Below are 17,107 nucleotides of genomic sequence, written 5' to 3'. Positions count from 1 at the left end.
GGTTCCTTGTATTTCTGTTCCCTAATATACAGTAGAGATAATTTTTGTGTGTGTTCTTGATATATTTGAATATACTCTTGTATGTGTACTTGAAATACAGCTTTGGAAGAATAAATTGGATTAATTTGAGAATGATCAACTTAACTGGAGTTAAGTTAAACCTGTCTGAAATTTCAGATTGACTTCTGAGGTTGTAGAAGTCTGCATCATATGTGGTTTCTTGCTTGTAACTAGAAAAGTTATAATACCTCATTATAGCATTGATGCATTATAGTTCTCACTTTTTTTTGTGCTGTCCTATCACTGGTCTAAGGCATGTTCCCCTTTTCCAGCCAGATGTGTTTTCCTTTCAACAGCTGTAAGGAACAGCAACTGTTTGTTCTCTGATTATCTAGAATACAAAGAAGGGCATCATGATTTAACATTGGATTTAGCATCATAGGATGGTTAGAGTTTGAAGCAACCTTAAAGATCATCTAGTTCCAAGCTTCCTGCCATGGGCAGGGGCATCTCCCACTAGACCAGGTTGCTCAAAGACCCATCCAGCCTGGCCTAAAAGTCCAAAGAAGAGTTATCTGAATAGGCATATGGATTCTGTGTTCTTGCATGCAACTTGTACTGCAGTGAAGGCAGGAAAATGCTTGGTTCTGAATGCCAGGTGTCCCAAGTAGAAGTTGGAGCATGATTTGAAAGCTATCTGATTGTACGTAATGTGGTCTTCAATAAGCTTTTAGGGCAGAGTGAGCTAATTAATTCTTATAGACAAATACAATGCAATGTGATGTAAAATAGTCTTAATGACTAACAAGCACATTGCCTACGCTGTTAAGTAAACGAGCTGTTCTGTGAGAACACTGAACCCCAAGGGAGAGCAGAATGGTGTCACTGCTATGTGCTTGTACAGAGTTAGGATCGTTCAGGAGAAATGACATGTGTCTGTCTCAGGTTTTAGTGAATGACCGCTAGCCAAGGTCTTTGAAGGGTGAGAGCCTTGTCCTTACTAATTCTTACTGATGGATTTATGTATTTTTGTAGATCAGTAATTCTAAAGGCTCCTAATGAGGATATAACAAAATATTTTTGACTCTGTCAGATGTAGTGCTTTAATATGCTAATGAAATTATAAACAGGCTAAATATTGTCTCAAGCTGTATTTACACCTGTATCAGAATACAGAAAAAAAAACCACCAAAGAAAATTTTAATTGTGTTGTAATTCTAAGAGCAGTTCAAATAATAAGAATTTCACATACCACTAAAAATTTTAGTTCTTTGTGCCTTAATAACACTTGGCAGTCTTTAAATTTTGTAGTATTTGGGATACGCATGAAAAAGTAATAATACAAACAAGATTAGACATGTTATAATTGGATTTTCTAGAATGCATTAAGGATGTCCTATATCTGGTGTCACTGCTGCTTTTTTTTTTTTGACTGTCTCTGACATTTCTCTATTCTCCCATTATGTGAGTCCGTTGCATTTTTCTAGGTTGCTTGGGACACAAGCCCAAGCTTTTACTGACTAGTAAAAATGGATTGAATTTTTGCTTGTCTTGAAGTGTAAATAACCGTCTTATACTGTGATATCTTCAGGGAAAAGCAAACGTCTTATAACAAAACCAGAAAAATCAGGAATCTCTTGTCAAAAAAAAAACCCCCACTTTTGATGTTTCCTGTATTGATATGTCACTTCAGCTTAAACCTTGAAGTCTGAGAGAGCAAACAGCTGCTGGCGTGCAATTCGTGTTTAGAAGCATTAGATTGAATTGGCAACCGACAAAGCTAAGTGATAAAGCAAATACAGTTCAGTATTTTGAGAACTTTTGAGGGCATTTGTATTTCACTCTGAATATTTAAGCAAGCTGCCTCGGTTTGGGGGTTTTTTTGGAGCTGGGGAGCAGATTATAGCAAGCATTAACTGAGAAGCAGAATTTTAATTGGAGAGCAGAAAGTCCATGCTTTAAAGATGTCACTACTGAGGGTATTTGTCCAGATTACATCATAGAGTAACACATTAGTTCTAAGGTTGTGGGGACGCTGTTTAACCTGAGGGAGAAACTCTACTTTGAACTTTGCTATAACTACTGACTTGGTAAAAGCAGTTGCAATGACGTATGTACACAGTCACTGCAAAAGCAAGTAGAACAGGGAATAATGAGGATGTCACTGACCTAGAATAACAATTTTGTCACTGAAGTCATGACCTAGCAGGAGATGTCATTGTTGTTCAAACATTTATCTTATTTTCTTCTAGTGTAATTCTTTGTCCTTCAATTTCTTTTACTTTTTTTTTTCCCTCATATCCTTTCTAGCTTTTCTATATGCGTTTCTTCACCAGGGTTTATGGATAAAATGGAGACATACATCTGTAAGCTGACTTGTATCTTATGTAACAATGGAGATGTGAAGGGAAAAAAAAAATTCAATCTGGTTTTAAGTGGCATAAGCATTGTTATGTAGGTTAAATTGCAATGTGGCGAGTACTAATAAATGAGTGTGTATATGGGCTGAAATACAGTAGTGTTAGTTTGAAATAGACATTGGTATGAAACTGTTGAAATACTGTAAATATTTGGAATTTTGGACCATGAAATGGTCCAAAATGAAACAGTCATGGTCCCCGTGAAATGGTATGTGGGTAATTTTTTTTAATTATTTTTTTCCAGGGGTAGGGGTTTGTTGGAGCAATCCTTCTGGCCCTAATAGCTGCTTACTGAAATCTTTGCACTGTTTATAGCTCTTCACTGTGCACTTTAGAGAACTCGAGCATGGAGAAGTGAAGGAATAGTTTCTGTTCTGAAAACTTATGATTCAGAAAGGGTCCTACCTTTTTTGATACGCTAGAGGGAAGATAAGCCATCCAGAGGGATCTTGACAGGCTTGAGGAATGGGTCCAGATGCACCTTATGAGCTTCAACAAAGCCAAGTGCAAGGACCTGCATGTGGCTCAGGGCAACCCTCAGTATCGCTACAGGCTGGGGGATGAAGGGGTTGAGAGCAGCCCTGCCAAGAAGGACTTGGGAACACTGGTGGATGAAAGTGAGCTGGCAAGGTGCGCTCCCAGCCCAGAAAGCTGACCATATCCTGGGCCGCATCAAAAGAAGAGCGGCCAGCAGGTCAAGGGAGGTGATTCTGCCCCTCTACTCTGCTCTTGTGAGACCCCACCTGGAGTGCTGCATCCAGCTCTGGGGCCCCCAATATAAGAAGGACATGGACCTCTTGAAGCAGGTCCAGAGGAGGGTCACAAAAAGTGGTCAGAGGGTTGGAGCACCTCAGTGTTTTAACTGCTCACCTTTGAAATAACCTTTCTGTCTGGCATTTTATATGTATGTATGTGTTTACACTTTTGCAAAGACTTTTGAAATGCATATGGCAGACAGTCTTAGTAGACAACTTGTGTAACTTGAAGACTGTCTTGTTGGGGGGACACTTCTGTAGCTTTTGCATGCATGACGGTTTTATATGGCAGTATAATTTTTTTAATTTAAAGATGTTATCTTACCTTTTCAGTCAGAGATGGAGAAGCCTAGAGGAAGGAAGAAAGCAGCTATTGCAGATTCAGAAGAGAAACTAAGCATAGATGACCTGAATAAACTGGGTCAAGAGCAGAAACTTAGAGGTAGTCAACGGGGAAGGAAGAGACCTGCAGTTGTTTCAGAATCTGATGAAACACAATGGCAAGAGGAAAAAAGGCTAAAAGAAGATGTAATAGAAAGTGAGGATGAACAGAACAGTCCACCAAAGAAAGGGAGAAGAGGACGCCCTCCCAAAGCAAATAATGGGGGAACACCAAAGGAAGAACCAGTAGCAAAGTCATCAAAAAGGAGCAAAAAAAAACAACCACCAGCAGGTGCAGCAGAAGAGGAGGAGGAGGAGGAAGAAAGGCAAACTGAAAACATTGAACAAAAACCAAAAGGCAGGCAAAACAGGACACAGAAAAGAACACAGCAGAGGTAAGTCTGTATTCTTGTAAGCTGCGTATTTTTTATCCTTGGACTTAGTTATAATTTGATACTTTGCAATTTGGGTCTTCCTCAAAACAGAGCAGAACCATCTGAAACTAGTACAGTTGAATCAGCACAGTCTACGCCACAGAAAAGACGAGGAAGGTCATCAAACACACCACCATCACAGCAAAAAAAAGTGTAAGTGGTGAATATTTTCTAAATTTGTGTTTAGTGAAAATTTAAAATATGCCTCTGCCGCCAAACAATGAATTACTGAAAATATTTCAGAATACTTTAATTGACAGTTAAGAAAATAAATTGCCATTGTTATTTTTAAAGTATTTTCCCTAGCTGCTTCTCCTAGAGCATCTTGAAACCAGAGCAAGAAGCTCTGGTAAGTTTAACATGCTCAGGTAGCATATACGTAGCTCTGTTCTCATAGGAGAGAAGTCAATAAAGCACATGAGGGTCTTGAAGATAGGGCTTTATTAGGACTTCAAAGAGTGAAAAGCACTCCCATTTGTTTTGGATAGGGAGGAAGAATCAAATTGTTACTGTAGTGAAACAGTATTGTGGAGAATTAAATTTATTCTGATTCTCATTAAATGAATGCTCCCTTGCTTTCTAATTTGTGGTTTTATTATTATCCACTTGAATCATTTCCAAATAAAAAAAATGTGCTACAATCTATGAAGGATAGTAGCTCTCGCAAATTGAGGCATATAAAGCTCCAAAATGAAGGTAAGCTCTGTGGCTAGCTTACTTTTCTTGTGCCTACTGTAGGAAACTACAGGTATCTCTACCTTTTCTGTACATGTATATGCATTGTATGTAAAGCATAAGTCCTGTCCACTTGTACACCTACTTGCCCACCGGTATCAAACTGCAGTTCATGAACAGATTTGCAAGATACTTTTCCAGAACCTGATGATAAATTCTTTAGGGCAGTACTTAACACAGATCTTCAGGCTGCCCCTTTGTATTACTCTGTTGGTTTCTAACTTCTGGACTCAGCATCATGTTGAGCTTCATCTGGCAGTTTAATGTACCGATTCGCCTGTCCCTGGAGATCTGCAGATCTTTGCCCAAACAGGCTTATGCCCTCAGTTCAAATTCCAGGTTCACACTGGATCACGTTTTGGCATTTTGCACACATGCAATATCCTGACCTTTCCAGTGTTCTGTCTTCCTACCTCAGGTCAGACCCCTCCCCTGCTCCCTTCTTCTGTAACCAGAAACACAGGTCCCAACACTGTCTTAGTTACTATGGAAGTCACTGCTATGTGTGCAGCGGAACAAGAACTGCTGCTGCCACACAGAGGAGACATGCCAACAAGTTACTGTTGGGTGATGTGTTGTGTGGCGTTTTTCAAAGATGCCCTTCAGAAAATACATAAGTAGCTTCTGATTCACTTCTCAGTGAAATTGGTGAACTCAGTGTGTTTCTTAACCCCATTTTACACAGAAGGTGAACTGTATCAGTGCACATGATCAATAACAGGTATAGCTCTCGGTCGTGTGTACGTACACTGTTCCTGGCATGAGGAGCCCAAGTTTCAGGGTTCAGAGTCGTTTGGTCCATTCTAGATTTCATCCAAAAAAAGCATTATGTATATTTTTTATTTTTTGTGATCAGACCAGCCAAATTGTGACTGTCCTTTTTCCAAATGTGCAAGAAAAAGGTGAGACTGCAGTAATTCCTCAGTCTTCAAAGTAGTCGGACCTTTCTTCCTTTTCTACATATATATCTACAGCAGTTGTAACTGAAGGGAGCTGGTAGACTGAGCAGCACTGTGTACCACAAGGTAGAATATATTTAATCCAAATCCTAAAGCTTTCTGGGCTCCTTGGAGATGGATTTGGCATAAGAATTTGGGTTCCTGTTACCTATAAGGTGATAGCGTATAACCTATTTCTGATAGCTAATTGGGTTACCAATTAGCGCATGTGTACCGGCTTATTTTTGTAATATGTGAAAAGACGAATCTAGCTTGGGAATAATTCTTCTCTTTCCTTTTCAATTCTGTTGCTTCTATCAGTCTTGGAAGGCTTGAGTTGGGCTAATTTGTATTGTTTCTCAAAGGATGTCATGCTTATTGGTTGGTGCTGAAACCCCCACTATACTATAATTACTATATGAAAATCAGAGATTTTATTTTGTACATATTTTAGTGTTGTTCTCAGGACTGAAATTTCCCACCACGTGTGTGGTTTGATGCCGTCAGAGGACAATTGGTTTGGATCTGTGTGCCCCCACTGGGGACTGAAGCATGTGTTGTCTGCCTGGAACAGAGTTTCTGGTTTAATTTCATCCAAAAAGGCATCTTGTTTGGATGCACCAAGACTGCATTTGCAGCAAGCAGGATGATTCAGTGATTTTGATTCTGAACTGTGCTAATGACCCAAACCAAAATGGTAGCGTGGGTGCAGCTCTCTAGTTTTGGATACATATGTAGCTGGCTTTTTTTTTAAGGCATGGCAGGGGCTAGTTCTCATTTTAAGCAAGTGGATGCTTTTTGCTTGTGGTTCAGTTCCTCTGACTAACACAGACAATTTAACATATTGTTGACTGATTATTCTTGATTATCCTGATTAAGGTATTGTTATCCTGGTTATCCCTAGCTCTTAGCATAAGCTAGCTTGGAAGATTTGCATTTAGGCTCATTATAGTGTTAATTTCATAAATAGCAACATGGGTTCTTCTAGGTCTGTAAAAACATAGATGCAGTTACTCAAATTTTGTTGTGTGTAAACTCCTATAGAAGTAGAGTACATCTATTCAGGGAATTGAATAGAAGGAGTAAAGCCCAAGTGTTCAGTCTCTGGCTATTTGGCTTTTTCTGTTCACTGGTTACTGTTGGGTCAACCTTCTTTGCCCTGTGTTCTGGCACGGAAGAGAAAAAGCTGTCTTGTCTATAGAGGCAAAAATTTTTCAACTTCACACTCCTAGTCCTGTATTCTGGAAGAATTTGGTTTTCAAATACTGTTGTCCTGCCTCCTAGTTCTACTTTTTCTATTCCATGTATAGGTGAACTAGGTAGGTATGTAAGACAGAAGTACTACATGACATGAAATTTTAAGTTCTTGTTGAGGGCTTGCTCTCATACGGCTGATACATGTGCAGACCCATAGACTGTGAAACTGATCCTTATTTTTCTTCTGATTGTAGCCGTGCGGGACGTTCCAAACAAGCAGCCAGTAAAGAGAATGAATCTAGTGAAGAGATGGACGTATTTCAGAGTAATTCACCTGTCAGTGATGACATTCCCCAGGAAGAAGTAATGGAAGAAGAAGAAGTTTCCACAATCAATGTAAGAGAAATGCCTGAGATTTTCTTTGTGAGTCGTTGTGGTGTCCTCTGTGTATTAATGATCAGAGAATGACTGCTGTTCTTAGAACTTAACCTTCCTCCTTTAAAATGGATGAGGTGGCTGTCAACTGCCACTGCTGTGTAGTGGCACCGCACTGTACTTTCCCACAGAAGCTGCATTTCTTAGAAAATGTCAGGTTTTTTGTCAAGCATCTTAAATTTTTTGTTCTGTGTAGCTTTTGTTATCTGTCTGCCCGAGTTGTGCAGTACCTCACGGGAATTATTTTCCAGGTAACTCATGCCCGTTCTTCTCAGCTGGATAGTAACAGTGAAGAACATGTCTTTATACAAAACAGGAACACAAAATGAACAGTACTGGAAAATAAGTATGGAATCTTGGAGCAGAATCCTAAACTGTTTTCTTCCTTTTACCACCATATGCAAATATGTTAAAATAAGTTTCTATTTATTTCATACAAATACGTTAATAATGTTAGTAGTAATACTTAAAACATAACTGTGAAACTGTGAATGCCTTCACACTTAACTTCATCTGGTGTTTGGAGCATCTGAGAGTCTGAAAACTCTGAAAAAGGAAATTAGATGATTTTTGAATAACTGAAGGATGCGGGCTTAGTAACATCAAACTTGTGTCCTCGTCATTGACTGAGACTTGTACCTGTGATAAAACAAGTAATGAATGACACTGTATACAGTTACTCAAACATTATAATGAGACTAAGGAATTTTCCATTATAAAATGCATTCATTCTTGAATTTTTCAAAATTTCTCTGTAAAAACATTTAAAATGCCCTTTCTCCAAACAGGTCCGTCGCAGAACTTCCAAAAGGGAAAGGCGATGAGTGCGCATGTAGTTATCAGCCTTCCAGGTGAAAGCTTTGAAGAATGCTTTTAATATAAAGCTTGAGACTGAATGAAGCTGTTAGTGCACAAATGGGGTTGCTGAAAAAAAAGACAAAACCTATTTTACTTTTACTGCCCCTGCATTTGCAGTCCCTAGGTCACAAGCTTTAGCCACACACATGTTGATATCATTAACTGTGGATTTTTGTGAAGTGTAATGTGCGCTGGCTTTGTAGACATGAACTAAAGAAGAAAACTGTAAATAGTTCTTTTTTTAATGTTTCTGACTTCTAAAGTGCTTGTATAGCTTTTATCTGCGGCTTTAAACTGACAGTACCCCACTGTTTATTGGATCTATTGATTTCAAAAAGAAGAGTTTGTTGACAGTTGATCTCAAGCAATATCTGTCAGTGTTCGTATTTGTACTCTTGTTGACATTTAACTGTGAAAAAAAAAATCAGTTGGACAAATAGTGCCACTTTCTTTTGCCACTATTTGTTGAGGAGAAGGAAAAAAAAAAGTCTTTGTTTCTTCATTAATCTAACCTAGTGTTTACCTTTAGGCACCCACCTATCATCAGAGGTGCTAAATTACTTTCTTTTACAGTTGAACAATGTTGGATGGAATAATACAAGAGATGCAAATTGTGGAGGAAGTTGTTTGACTTGTTTTACACCTCAGTATTGATGCCAGACTTTTCTGGACTTCTAGTGGCATTGAAAATTCAAAAAGGATTTAAAATATTTTAATTTTAAAAGTGTGTTATTAAATAATGTACTGAATACCCTACCCATTTTATCTTCCCCTATCAGTTTTTATTAATCTACTGTATCAATAAAATTCTGTAACTGAGTTTTTAATAGTCTAGTATGTTAATGTGTATAGATATTTCCTTCTGAACATGATGTTCACAAAGAGCAAATTATTACTACATTATAATATGAAATCTGATATATAAACATTAGTGAAAATACAGTTCTTATTACAATGTAAAGTTAATCACAAAGAAAAATTTTATTGATGCAGTGTGTCTTTATAAAGCTGTTCTTGAGAGCCAAGTGTTTTGTATTTTATAGTGAAGTTGCATGTTTATGAGAAATGTGCTGAAAATGGGATGTAATGTTTTTTTGGAAACTCGTATCTAGCAGTAGTATATGGTAGGTTGCCTCATGAGAGAACCTTTTATTGAGAGTTTATTGTACCTTTTTGTTTTTGTTTTTGTTTCTTGAGCCAAATTTTTTTGGTATGAAGAGCTAAGTTTTTGTTGAATAACCAGCTGTTGATTATTGCAGTCAAGGTATTCAAGATTTGAATGAAGCTTCATTTTTATTTTGTGCTACTACAGAGAGGTTGGGTTTGGGTTTTTTTTTTTTTTAGGTATAATCTGAAAAAAAAAAAAAAAAGAAACAAAATACTTAAAGCAGTATCCTGTATGCAGTTTTGCAGTTTACAAACTGTGTCTTTGAACCAAAATGTATAGGTTACTACACAATCCTTAGCCAAGCACATACTATAATTTCAGGTGCTGTTCTCCCTCTGGTTCCCTACAGTTGACAACATGTGAAAAAATCAGTTTCTAACTTACGAAATTCTAATCTCATTGAATAATGGAGCATTTTCACATAAGTTATCGATAAATAAGTTATAGTCGCAAGGTGGTCTGTAAAGATTAGAGGAAAGGATAATACTAAAACATGAATTTACCGATTTCTGAACTATAGGATCACTAGTAAAGAGACCTTTAGAATGTTTTCATTATGCTTTTTTTTTTTGTTACCAATGGAAAAAGGTATTATAAACAATTCGATTTTTCCATCTCAGCTTAACTCTCCTGCCCCTCCAGTATTCAGCTTTTCAACATTTATACCTGTAGATATGGGGGAAATGCTGCCTAGAAAGGCAATTATGATTGATTTGAATTGACTTTGAAATAGTTGGCGCAATGGAACTGGCTTACTTATGCTTCAGCAGTGCAAATGCAAGTTGTTGGGGTTTTTTTATGGTATAAAATGATTGAAAGCTAGCTTTATATTTTCCTCTTTGACAGAATTGCACTGAAAACATTTATGGAAGATGTACCTTTAAGTCCATTTTATACAAAAATATGAAAAATCAATGCTGAAACTGCTGCAGACTCCTGAGGCTTTATGTGCATAAACATGGTTAGGTTAAACTTCATCGAATATTGATGCACATTACTGATCATAATGTTTAATGTAAATTTAAAGTATAGTTTTGCAATTTAAATGTTGATTTCTTGGGTTATAATGTGTAATTCATTATTTCTTGAGAAATAGGCACAGCAAATATTTCATTCTTATATTCAAACCTCTTCTAAGTTCATTCTCATCTCATAAAGAAAATGAATATTTTATGTACTAACATTTTGAGATCTGCGTACAGTAGCTACAGTAGAGTATAATTATGTATAAAAGATAAATTGCTAACATTCAGTTAGCATGCTCTTCTGCAATGATAATGTTAAGTTTATAAAAATGTACTGTATTACATTAAAAGATCAAATTGAACTCACTGTAACAAGTTCCAGTATGAAATTTTTATGAGATTACCGAAGTATCTTGCTGTACTTTGCAGCAAATTAAGCTTATTTGTGTTACATTTCCTTTTCTTGCTGCAGTGCAACAGGAAACTTTCAGTGATCTGGAGTTCATATGCAAAATGCAAGGAGTGACTGTAATATTGATACTAGTGTTTAAGAGTAATTCACTCTGATTCCAGAAGTGGGGGCTTTTTTTACGTGTCACCAACTGAGATAATTAATATTTAGGGCTAGCTAATCCACTAATAGGAAGGAAACATGAAATTGCTTGAAAGTTCTAGTGTGAGTATACCTCTTCCACCTAGGATAATCTGGAATCCTGTGTTAACTATACTTGACTCTGCCAACTGAGTTTATTTTCTAGAAAAATTGAACCCCTTGTCAAATATTTTGACATTTGCTGTTTTGTCATTTAGATCTATGTGAGCAAAACCATTAGAATTTACAAAAAAGCATTCGTATTAAAGACATTTCCACTGGAAATGAATACGCTCAATTTGTGAGTCACTTGCAAAAAAGCTTGGACTTGAAGATTAAATACTTCATTCTGGCTTAGCATTTATCATCTCATATTCTAAAAAAACCCACCACCAAACTCCACACAGAGGTGTGTGTGCAGTTTTCTTGCTATTTTTTTGCATGTGTAGGTTTTGACAGATTATCAAAGTCTGCTTTTGTGAATGCACACAATAGATTTTGGATTCTGCAAGTTTACATCCCTATGGTTCTGTGGAGTTAGTTCTTAAATGCCATCAACCTATGCAAATACAAGTACAAACCCAAGTACATTTATGTGTTTGAATATTCTAACACTTGTGCACACAGGGCATGTAATGAAAAGAGCATACATGGATCTTAAAACTGTATACCCCACACATAAACAATTCTGAGTTTGTGGATGGAAATATTTTTTTAAATTGTCTGTGTTTAAATATATATATATAGTAGACACTGATACATCTCTACTTCATCAAGGTAGGTGCAGTACATATTTTATGAAGAGTTTTTTTAAGAAACATTCAGGTATACCACTGTGTTTGCCCAAGGCAGTGTGTCTACAAACACAAGATTAAGATGAGTTCTAGATCAGACTGGCCATCCCACTAGTCTGATGGCTCTATCATGACCAAAATGATAAAATTCACCAAGACCCTCTGTCCAGTCATCCCTCAGGAGGAGCAGAAGAACCTGAATGCATCCTTGTTTCAGTTATGCTCATAGACTGCCATTCCAGTTGTTGGATGTTGCCTTTACAAAAGACGTTTACTAATTTAGATGCAATTTCCTAACACTGACAGAAGTGACTTATACTCCACAGACATAAGCAGATTTCCTGCTGTGTCAGTAGGTTTGTCCAATGTACTTGAGACACCTGCTTCAGTACGTACAGTACAGCTTCTGGTATTTTGTCACTAGTGGAAAAGTAAGTAACTGAGATAGAAATACAGAAAAACGCCCACCCAATTTGCTTTAAAGTTCTCCAGATTCTGCTGTCTAAAAGATCTGACCTCCGCACAGAGTTCACCAAGTGCCATTATATTTGTACAGGCAGGATAAACACAGTATCATACAGTGTGTATAAGCAGTAATGAAAAGGTTTCACGCTTGCATTTTTTTCAGTGCCTCACTACAGTCATGATGTGGCTTTTAGTAGCGCTTTCTGTCATGAAGAAATATATTCTGTGTTCTTTTGAGATAGCAGCATCGTATCCTGTCTATGTAAGAAGGAAGAAAGTCTGTCAGATACAGATTTCTACCCCTGCAGATCAATATTTCAGTAATCATGTGATAAGATGGAATTAGTTTTAACATACAGTTTCTTTGGAGGATGGATAACGTAAGGTGTTTTATTTGGCCAGCCGTGTTTCTGACGCTTGTGTCCTACCTCACGTACGTAGATACAAAGGAACACAGTATTTTGAAAATCCAAGCAGTATTATTGAATGAGCTGCCTGCTTACTTGGAAGTAATTTTATTATTATTAAAAAATAATATTGCAGTTCACAGATTTGTTACGTTGTTCTGAACAGATCCAGAGCTGAAGGTTTTTAAGTTCTGTAAGACTATGTCAGTATTATTGCATTTGATTAATTACCTATACATAGAAGACAATTGCTCAAATTATGACATGCAGTATAAAAGAACATGTGAACTTAGTACCTAAGTAGTAGTAACTTCTGTTGGTATTATTATATAGAAGAATGCATTAGAACGAAACATTCTTGCCCTAAAAAGGTTTTTCTTTAGTATGTTGAGAAGAAATGCTGATAACGTAAACCAGCTTTTTTCTAAAGTCACAGCACCTTCAAATAGTCTGTTTTGGAACAGCTGGCTTTTTTGATAGATATATTTTAAGCTTACAGGTTTTTATGTTCCTTGTAGTATGTTTATATTCAGCAAAATTAAATTCTTGTAAACTAAAGATATTTTGAAGAACAGAAGAGTTTTTAATCCATATTTAATAAAACAATAAGGTCTTCATTTTAAGCAGCGAGTTTTTTTTTTTAATATGTATAGCTGTATCTATAGATGCAGTGATGTGTTACATGAATCTGAAGTACACCACCGTTTCTCTGGAGCCTTTGACCGACAACACACTGAAAGGCAGTAGAAGCCGCCTTTGTGTTTTCCCCAAAAGGCAGTTACCGTTGTCCTTCCATAAACATTTCAAAAGATAAGAGCTGGAGGAGGAAGGGAGAGAAAAATGATGGTTTTATTTACCTTCTATTTGTCTTCTATGTTCTATATGGTTTGGGTGATGGAAAAACAATGGTGTGTGGAGGTGTGTTGGGTGAAAAGCAGGATGTTAGAAATGACTTATTAATTTGAAAGGTGCTGGAGAGATGAGTAAAAGGAAGGGAATCAACAGATAAATGAGATGGGGAAAGCAGTTACTTGATACCAGATGACCAGTGGCATGAGTCTTCCATTCAAGATGAAAGCCTAGATGAGGGAGGCTGTTAGTGATGATCTTCTTTTTTTTATTTTATTTTTTTTAAGACAGGGGAACTGAGGATAAGTTGCTTTCTTTGATTTGGAGGAAGAGGTTGGAGTGTTGAAATATATATAAAAACATGCACAGAATTGAGACTAGTGCCCAGAGTGTGTTTGTGGAAAAAGGGTGATAGCTGCTGCTGGAGTCAGATGTCATAGAATCATGGAATCATAGAATCATCTAGGTTGGAAAAGACCCTTGGGATCGTAGAGTCCAACCATCTACCCTACTCTACAAAGTTTCTCCCTACACCATATCCCCCAACACCACATCTAAATGACTCTTAGACTCATCCAAGGATGGTGACTCAACCACCTCCCTAGGCAGCCCGTTCCAGTGTCTGATCACTCTTACTGTGAAGAATTTCTTCCTAATGTCCAGTCTAAACCTACCCTGTTGCAGCTTGAAGCCATTCCCTCTTGTTCTATCGCTAGTTGCTTGTGAGAAGAGACCAGCACCAACCTCTCTACAATGTCCTTTCAAGTAGTTACAGAGAGTGATGAGGTCACCCCTCAGTCTCCTCTTCCTCAAACTAAACAGTCCCAGTTAGTAAGGGGTGTCGTTAGTAAGGGATTTGGAATAGTTAGGCAAAAGAGGATTCTAAACTTCACAGTTAGGAAAATCAAGTTAAGGCAGCATCCATTTAAATGCAATGCTAAAAATGAGGCAAAAGAGGTCAAGATAAAAGCCATCTGCAAACAAGAGCTCCCAAAGCTGCCTAATAGTAACAGTCTTCCCAGGTGCACACTGCAGATAGCAATATGTAACCATCAGTAATGATGTCTCCTACAGTGCCTCTCATTAATCTTTCAATGTGACTTCTTTTCTTAGCAGCCTTCTGTGGAACCCTCATGGCCCAGTCCTTCCTACTAATTTCAGTGTGCCTTCTTAGCAGCCTGGGATGGTTCTCCCCTTCTCTCACATACATATGCCCTCTCCCAGGGGACAGTGCGTATCTATGCCCAGTCATTGCTGCCTTTCATTCCCTTCAGTGGACCCCAGCCAGCCAGGTTTCCAAATCTTTCTTGTTTGCGACACCAGTTCTTGTCGGTCACTGGAACAGGCTTCCCAGGGAAGTGGTCAAGGCACCAAGCCTGTCAGTTCGAGGAAGGTCTGGATGATGCTCTTAGTCGTATGGTTTGGTTTTAGGCAGTCCTGTGAGGAGCAGGGAGTTGGACTTGATGATCCTTATGGTGGGTCCCTTCCAACCTGAAAGATTTTATGATTCTGCATTCAGCTGTTACGCTGCTTGTTTCACAGCCATCAAGCTGTGAAACAAAAGCAGTTATGAGACAAGTACCCAACTATAATATGTATTGGAAACGGCGTGTACAAGTTCTGTAGCTGAACTAGAGAACTGGTGGTTGAACTGCTCCTCCACTTTGATATCTCCGTTTCCCAGATATCTAGGGAACCAAGCTCCTTCCAAGGTTACAGCACTTCTCAAATTGTGAAGCTGTCTTCCAATATCTGGCCTGCATTATCCAAAGAAATGGCAAGTGAGGACTCCCCTGAAGCATAATTAGCCAACTCTGCGCTTCCAAGTACAAAACGGTGTAAACCAAAAGGAGGAATAATTTGGAGGGATTTGAGGAGAAGTTGAGTTTACTTCTTTCTGTTTGTGTTAAGGAAGAAGGAAGTCTTTGGTAGGAAAGTGAAAGAAAATGAAGATTATTGCAGATGGGGAGATCAAGTTTTGCCAAACCATTTTCTTGTATTTGTGGAAGGAACAGGAAAAGTTACACATAAAACGTGTATCGCTTCAGCAAATTTTAATGATAAGTATTTGAGTACTATCCCAACAAATGTGTGACAATGCGTTATGGGATGTTACACCTAATTCTGCATGGGATAGTATTTTAATCTCTGCAAAGATCTAAAAATCAATTTTGTTTTCTTCTTCCAAAGCTGCTTGGCTACTTGTATTGTTTATTTTTTGTATAAGTCTGGTATTTAGTATCGGATCAGCATCCCTTGCCTGCTTTCCATTTTCATATTTATCCAAAGTAAGGACGTGAGAGACGGCCACAACACTGAACTAGTGTCACTTAGTGCTATCATATTATAGTTTAGATAAAATACATGATCTATCAGGAGAACACTTTATATCCATACTTAATACATTAAGTTGTTTAAAACTTGTGACTCTGCCTTCTTAGTTTTTATGCTACTATTTGATGTTGAATTTGGAATATAGTTTTCTTTTGTATTGTTTTCTGTTTATGCAAGTTGGACTAAAAGAGCCAATTATGATCTGCCTAAAAAACCAAAGTATTAATAGTATAGACTATGTAGCATGTTGCTGCTACATACCAGAGCATTCACCAGAGAAAAATCTTCAGTGTTGTTTAGCCTCAAATACTTGTTTTCAGTGGAAACCAGTTGTTTCTCTTGGAGCCCGTGGAGCTGTAAAACAGTTTTCAACAGTCAGGGTCTTCCTTCTGTTTGATACACATACACTTACAACATACATATGTTGTTTATATATACAAATACTTGGCAAACAGCAGCAAAAGGAAGGTGGAAATATTGAAATATTGTTTGTATAGTATACATAGAATTGTGAACCTTGTGTCTCTGACTACATAAACGCACATTTACTGAAAGAACTTACTGCCTGAGGTTGGAGAATGTCTTTGCAGTCTTCCGGGAGCTGTACGACTCCGTTCTCCCCTACGTGCTGAGGCAGTCTGTATGGACAGTGTGCCTAATGCCGTGTTTGTTTCCTTAAACTTCCTGATGAAATAGCTTTTTGCGTGCTGCCATTTTTCTACTGTGTGGTCTCTTGTCTTGTTAGCAATTGATTCACTCCTGAGACTGAGGAAGGTCCTCTATTATCCTGGCCTTACAGGGGCTCTTGTTTGAGTGGGAAATAGTTTTTGGATGAAGTTTAGTCTGTTTACCTCCATTCTAAAAGAGAAAGGGAGATGTTTCAAAAATTACACTAGGAAAGAACCACCTTTTCAGGTCCATTTGTATATCCAGGTGGGCCTGGGCATATTCCAGTTCTCAGAAGAAAAAACTTCCTCCATTTTTAGTAGTAAAGACAGGGGAGCTTTCATCTGAAGACATCTCACCATATCTCAATACATTTCATTGTTATGCCAATATGCGCTGGGATCTCTCCGCTCCAGCAGAGAGCTATAGAAGCACAGTAGATTATAAAAAGCTGTATTTTGGAGCTGATGTGGCTTTGGCCTTCCCAAACAAGGACCACATGAGTGGTCTGGAGGTCCCTGGTGACTTTCCTTCTGTATCTGAGGAAACAGTACCATTATTACAGTTCCTTTTCTCAGCAAGAAGTAGTCCTTAGTACCGAAGCCATCCCTGCTTGGGACTCACCACCCTATTTAAATTCAAGAACCTATGAGGACTTAAGTAGCTGTTAAGCGGGTCATCCCATTTTGTTAATAAGGGTACTTAAAAACCCAA

At 37.9% G+C, this 17,107-nt stretch overlaps 1 protein-coding gene across 3 annotated transcripts in view; it reads left to right on the top strand.

Annotated features, from left to right (window-relative positions):
• PDS5B (PDS5 cohesin associated factor B) overlaps window positions 1–8,971 on the top strand; it is a 114,259-nt gene extending 105,288 nt beyond the window's left edge. Inside the window, exons 32-35 of one of the 3 annotated variants that reach the window (XM_074153350.1) lie at window positions 3,509–3,951; window positions 4,042–4,143; window positions 7,115–7,256; window positions 8,084–8,971. In XM_074153350.1, the coding sequence (XP_074009451.1) occupies window positions 3,509–3,951; window positions 4,042–4,143; window positions 7,115–7,256; window positions 8,084–8,119 (723 nt within the window). In that variant the 3' untranslated portion in view covers window positions 8,120–8,971. The remainder of the gene's footprint in view (window positions 1–3,508; window positions 3,952–4,041; window positions 4,144–7,114; window positions 7,257–8,083) is intronic. The other 2 variants (XM_074153358.1, XM_074153366.1) reach the window with 2 other exon arrangements.
• The last annotated feature ends 8,136 nt before the right edge of the window (window positions 8,972–17,107 follow it).

This window comes from Numenius arquata, chromosome 1 (assembly GCF_964106895.1).
Source record: "Numenius arquata chromosome 1, bNumArq3.hap1.1, whole genome shotgun sequence".
Lineage (NCBI taxonomy): Eukaryota > Metazoa > Chordata > Aves > Charadriiformes > Scolopacidae > Numenius > Numenius arquata.
Note: the sequence above shows the minus strand (reverse complement) of the source record. Positions and strands in the feature narration are given on the sequence as shown.